At 39.2% G+C, this 6,818-nt stretch overlaps 1 protein-coding gene across 1 annotated transcript; it reads right to left on the reverse strand.

The window, feature by feature from the left end:
* Positions 1–4,956: 4,956 nt before the first annotated feature.
* Positions 4,957–6,818, reverse strand: LOC149179294 (protein WEAK CHLOROPLAST MOVEMENT UNDER BLUE LIGHT-like 1). Its single transcript, XM_089422412.1, has 3 exons — positions 6,621–6,818; positions 6,426–6,521; positions 4,957–6,183 (listed from the first exon to the last, which is right to left on the reverse strand). The coding sequence occupies exons 1-3, from the start codon at positions 6,816–6,818 to the stop codon at positions 4,957–4,959; spliced, it is 1,521 nt and encodes a 506-aa protein (XP_089278538.1).

Genomic DNA, 6,818 nt, shown 5'->3' on the forward strand with positions numbered 1-6,818 from the left:
TTCTTGTCCTTCTGCATAGAATGCTATCCCACATCTTTCTGTTTGAGGTTCCTTTATTTTCCATGTTTTGGTGCCTGAGGTTTGTTCCCTTTTTTGTTCTTGTACCTTTCTTTCCGGAAACCTGCTTCTGCATTCAACATCTTCATGTCCAAAATTATTGCAAATAGAGCATTCAACTTCATTTTCAAGAGCTGAAAAATTGTTATAGGTCCTTTTTGTATTCCCTGTCATGCTTCTTTGTTTTTGAGCTTCCCTAGTCATGATTGTTTTATACGCAACACATTGGGCTGCTTTGTGACCAAAGTTATGGCAAGAAAAGCATTGTCCATTGAAGAAGTTTCTGCGATTATTGAATCTACCAGCCGACTGATTGTAATTTCTATTTTCATCTATTCTTGAACCAAATTGAGAAGGTTTTACCTGTGGCTGGTTGTGGCTTTTGTTCACCCTTAAGCTGGATTGCCCCTGATAGTTTGAAGTTTGTCCCTGCTTTACCTGATGATCTTCCTTGTGTTCTTGCTCATTTCTTCTTGCGGCATCAAGATAACTTTTTGAAGTGGAAGCTTGAGAAGTTTCTCCATTGTAGCCCAGACCTGTCTTATTTAGAGGAGATCGCTGCACACTGATAATCTCATTCAACGTTTCAGATCCTTTGACAAACTTGAGATTAATAGTTTTTGTTTTCTCAATTTCTTTTCTAAGACCAACAATTTCACCTTCTAATTTTTCAAGATGTTTTTCCTTTTCATCAATCTGAAATTGTAGAGTATCAATAATCATGTTCTTTTCTTCTATACATCTCTTGAGTCTAGTAATTTCATCATAAAGGTTATCCACATCTATAGCATCCTCATAATTGTCATCTTCAAATGCCATTAACAATCTATATTTGTTACCTTGTTCATCTTCATCACTGTTTGATAAGCCATCGCTATCTTCATGGGTGTAGTAGCTTTTCTTATTTGTACCCTGTTTCTTGTTCCATCTAACTGGTTCCTTTCCTTTATCCTTATAAGAGCATTTTGCAGCATAATGACCTACTCTTCCACAAGCAAAACATTTGAAAGGTAGCTTACCTCTGAACCTTCCAGAACCCCTTTGAAGATTTCTGACAAAGTTTGATTCTTCTTCCTCTTCTTCTGGAACATGACATGCTTCATAGTGATCTTCTTTGCCTGATGCTTTAAAAGCAGCTTCCCTTCTATCTGATGGACCTCCCTTTCTCATTTCATAAGCAGTTAGAATTCCATGCAGCTGAGACATAGTGAGAACACGGAGATTTTCCTTTTCTTCTACTGCAGATACTTTAGATTCAAACTTGGGAGATAAAGATCTTAGAATCTTTTGAACTACTATAGTCTCTTTTATTTCTTCACCCAAATTTTTCATACAATTAACAATCTCATCTACTCGAAGAAAATAATTAGCCACACTTTCATCATTATACATCTTGAGAGTCTCATATTGAATCCTGAGAGTTTGAAGTTTAGCTTCTTTTACCTGTTCATCTCCTTCATAGCTAGTGATCATTTTGTCCCATATCTCTTTTGCTGATTTGAAGTGCATGACCTTCATGAACTCTGTTTGAGATATACTTCCTAATAGAGTGCTGACTGCTTTTGCATTTGTTTCATACAGCTTTTTCTCAGCTGGATCTGTAGGAGTAACTGAAGGAAAGGCATAGCCTGATTCTACAATGTTCCAAACTTCTGTACCAAGAGATTGAAGATATGCAGTAACTCTTACCTTCCAATAATTGAAGTTTGTTCCATCGAAGACGGGTGGCCTGATTGATGCTTCTCTCTCGTAGTTGCTCATGATGAACGATCTACCTTCAAGCGATCAAGCTGTTATGAAGGACCTGCTCTGATACCAATTGTTGGAAATAATACTGAGGGGGGGGGGGGAATCAGTATTATCTAGCAATTTACCAAATCTTCCTTATTTGATCTTTTGAAATATTCTTGCATATCAGTACCATAAAACAATGAGCATGAATAAAGAAAATAGACAGTCACACCAAAGAACACAAGATGTAAGGTGGAAACCCAATGCGGGAGAAAAACCACCTGCTGCAATAATGTCTCTATCTTCTTTCAAGAAATTCTTTTTACAATGATTTTGTACTGGTGCAGTCCTTTACCAGCACGCAGGCTGCAACCTGCAAAGAGCTACAACTCTTTCTTGTTTTCCAGACTTCTCCTGGAAGGGAGCTACAACCCCCTACTTCTTTTCAAAATGATCAACAAGTATACAACAGATACAGTCTACTACAGATATCAGATCAGTAATTACAGAAACAACCCATAACATCTTATGAACAGAAATATACAGTTAACAGATCATCTTGAGACAGGGACGCATATTTTCTTTCTGTGGCCTGTGACTGGACGCAGTATACCTTATGCTGTTCTGCGTGCAGACGCACTGTTCCTTTTGCTTGTCTGCGACCGACGCACACATCAACACTATCGCGCCGCGTCTTTCGCTTCAGAGACGCACTCAATACCACAGTCGCGCCGCGTCCTTCGCTTCAGAGACGCACCTGATCCTTTACTGTACTGCGTCCCGGCGCACTTTCCCTTCACTGAATCTACGTCCCTTTAGATATAGAAGATAAGAGGACTTCAGAACCAACCCAAACACTCAGATCCACAGATCTGATCATGCGCCATATAGATCGTAGTCCATTAGAAGATTTACCCTTAAAGATATGGACTAGATCACACCAAGAGATGATCAACTAAGATGATGCCTAATCCAAATGAACTCCTTTGCTTTATATAGGCAAGCTTCTCCCCAAAGCGTGGAACAATACCACGAGCCGACACCAGAGAAACACCGCAACCGTCGGCTAGATACCACACAAGAAGCCCCCACGAGTTTTTCTCTACCTTGAAATGTGTGCACTGGGCGGACGCACCTTCTGAACGTCTGGCCGGCGTCCCTAGACGCGGGTTCTGTATGGAATACCTGCGGGGACGCGCTTGCTAAACAAAATTTCCTGCGTCCTTCTTGATTTACCACCTGAAGGCGTTTGCCATCAAGTACAACACCTGAATCATAATGCCAACACAAAGGAATGGAATCCCAGCATGGGAATGTGCCACTTTGGTAATGAGACTTGAAACTATTACAAACCCAATATATATAGTCATTATTATTATTTTTTCTAAGGAAAATCTCATGGGAAATCTAAGGGATGCTTCCTGACATTTGTGGATGATATCCCTTGTAATCCTGTTGACATAGACTTCTTTGTTTAACCTAGGGGGATTTGGTTTGGAGCTTCCGAAGCAAATGAGCAACTGTTGGAATGGCCCATTTTAGGAATTTTGAGCATTTTCAAGGGATTAGAGGCATAATGCTTTCTCTTTCTTTGTCTTTGCAGAATCATGTGATTGCTTGTGGTTTGGATTCAGTAGGCATGTGTGTTTGGGTTAGGTTCTTGATTTAGGACCACATGATACATTTTTCTGTTTTGTATGCCCCTATCCTTAGCTTTGAGCAAGAATAGTTGTGGAATTGGATGGTCTCTTCTTTGTTGACAACTTAATGCATCTTTAGGGAGCACCTGACCATGTTTGAGTGCGAAGGAGACAAGTGTGGAGGTGGGGTTTTATATATGGACTTTATATATTGTACATATGTAGCAGTGGTATCCCTTTGTCTATATTTTCTCTTTTTTCTTTGACAAATAGTGTGGGTGTTGCCCAAGATGCTTATTGCATGATAATCCTTTGCAAGGTCATTATTGGGGACAATGATATGTTGGTTCATTTTATTATGAGATATGATTTGTGTGTTTCCTTTAATTCTATGCAAAATGGAAAGTCCTCAAGATTGGATGGTTTGCCTTATGAAGTCTCTAAGTTCACGTGGGACTTTATTGGGGATCATATTTGTTGTTTAGATGTAGATTTTTCTTTTCTAGGTTCCTCTTTGAGTCCCTCAAGTCTCAATTATTGCTTGATGAAGCCTATTCCTAAGAATGAAATGAGAGACTCTATAGGTGTTTGGTAGCTTATTACTTTGCTTACCATTTCTTACAAATTTGTGGCAAAGGCTTTTGCTTTGAGGATCTAGTGAGTTTCCAAGTATGTAGTGCGACCGAAGTGGACTAGGTTTGTCTAGGGGTCTGGTCAGCCTGGGAGGCAATGGAGTGGGCCAGAGAGATAGGGAAACAATGCCTTAAGTTGAAGATTGACTTTGAAAATCCTATGATCAAGTTGGTTGTTCTTTCATCTTTAAGATACATTGATGTGCTTAGGTTATGATTCACAGTGTGTGGGTATAATGAGTGATCTTTTCACCAATTCCTTGGCCTTCGTTTTGTCATAAAGCCTTATCCCTATGGATAGTGTTACATTAGTTGATTCAATAGGGCCATCCTTTGGTGCCTTATGAATGAGGTAAAATTCTTCCCCACATAAAACTTCAATGTGTTAACAAGAAAAACTAGGGAAGTATATATATACCAACATAGGAGCCCAAATGACACATATTAGAACTAGGAACATACATATGTCACTGCAGAATTTCCTTGCCTTACCTTGCTTTTTACCTAGTTGATGCTCTGCTTTGGAAAGAGTTATATCACACTTGACCAGATACAGACTTGCATAAATATATTCCAACTGAATATCACACACAAATTCATTGTGTCATGTTTATAGAGTAATACATCAAACTTTTGCATGATCTGTCATGAATCAATGAGATGACAAATGTATAACATATAGACATTTTCATGACTGATATCAAAGTATTTAAGGAAAATATTTGCATCTTTTAGAAATAGGAAAAGGTTGTCTCTGCAGGAAAAGGTTGTCACCATCCCATTTTTACTAAAAACTGCATCCGTGACCAGATGAAAAACCCAGTGACCTTGATGGCCCATGCAGCGAATTAAATATAAGCAGCCCAATTGTGCTTCTAAAATAGGCAAACTATCATTTATTTCAATGGATGTTTTTTCTGCTTTCCCATAGATAATGCAAACCGTGGAAACCAGAACTTCCTCCTCTTAGACACAAGTGGCTTATCTAAAGGCCTTTCATCAAACTTATTTGCCATGGAAGCTTTCATGCTCAACACCTGACCCAATGATGTTATTGGCATGACAAGAATATTTTCTTGCTCATTGCTATTGTCCAGATCATTTGGATCGGAATATGCATGGTTTTTCCAATTACTGACTCGGTTGTGTGGCGCACCATATCTCTTCGTCGCGGTAGCTAAATCACTAGCTTTTCTATGTTGTCCATTTTGTGCTCTCCATTTTCTGAGCTGATCCTCAACTATCAATTTCGCTGCATTTTCCCTCTTTGCCTTCTGTGAGGCAACTTGAAGAGCCTCCCTCCTTGCTATTATCTCTTTATTTTCTTCTTCCAATCTCTTCAATATTTCCCATTCACTATCCTTAGTTGCATCTATTTGGGCTACAGCAGCTGCCACCCGCTTGTCAACAAGTTCCTCAGCTTCACGTGCCTGATTGGTCAGTGAAAAGTACTCATTAAATGAAAGTGTAACTGATAGAGTCCTGGCCTCGGAATATCCAACAATTGACTCACTCCGATTCATATCCTCAATCCTAGCAAGAGACAATACTTCTGATGCCCAAGCTACTTCTGCCATTTTTATAGCTGCTTGTAGCCTACTCTCTGTAGTTCTAGTACCAGCCTTTGATTGTGCAGCTTCTTCCTTTGCTTTGCGCATATCCTCTCTAGTTGCTTCAGCTTCAATCTTGTCTTTATCTGCCTCAGCAGCTGCTTGCTGTAAAGCTCTGTCATAGCTTCCTTGGATTGCCTCTCTCCATCTTGTCAATTTAATTGCTTGTCTTGTTTGATTCAATTCAGCCTCTAGAGAAGCAACTACTGCATAAGACTTTGCTACCCTTTCCCATGTTTCTTCTAGCATTGCACTTTCCCTCTCCAACTCTTCTCTGAGTGGCTCAATGGCACCTGCTAAATAAGTTACCTCCTGTGTGGCTTTGTTTATATTTTCTCTCATCTTCCCTAGTTCTACTAGAGTTATATATTCGACTTTAGTTTTTTTAACCTCTTGACTCTTTGCAAGATCCAGGTCATCCAATGCTTTAGAGAGGGCATTTTCAACTGCATGCATATCTGCTCCTAGTTTAAGTTCCGACTCTTTAACAACTGCTAATTCTAGTTTCAAGCTCTACAATAAAGAGGATGAGGCATCGAGCTTTAACATCAGATCCTTAACAAGAACTACTTCATGATTCAGCCTAATCAATTCCTGGTTGACATGCTCTATTTCTTTCCCCTTCTCCTCATACTCTTTGGCCATAGCTACAACATGTTGCTTTTCTTTTGTTTCCATATATAAGCTCTGATCTTATCCAATAAATTCTTTGTGGTCATAAATTCTATGGTTAGTGCATCTGCCTATTTCTGCACCTCTTCAGAAGCTGCCAATGCATCGATTGCATTTTGAAGAGCAATGTCCCTCAATTTAACTGAACATAGGTATTCTGAAATATCATTCTCAAGCTCCTGTTTGACAACTTGTAGTTCTAAGATTACTGATGCATTTCTTTCCTTTTCAACCTCTAGCTATGTCTTCGTAATGATATTTTCTTCATCCAAATCAACATTGTCCTTCTCCACAACTCCTGGCCTTGCAAATTCAGAGTCAACTATTACTTGCCTTTCTAAAGTGTTAGCACTCTCCAAATTTAATGTTAATTCCTTTATGAGACACATCGTTTTGTCCATCTCCAATATAGCCTGTGATTTTTCATATTCTGTTGCAATCAGAAGTCTTTTCAGTTCTGTAAGCTCTTCCTCCAT

The sequence above is a fragment of the Pinus tabuliformis genome, chromosome 4_1, assembly GCF_031772625.1.
Source record: "Pinus tabuliformis cultivar Carrire ecotype Pingquan chromosome 4_1, CPIR1, whole genome shotgun sequence".
Taxonomy (NCBI): domain Eukaryota; kingdom Viridiplantae; phylum Streptophyta; class Pinopsida; order Pinales; family Pinaceae; genus Pinus; species Pinus tabuliformis.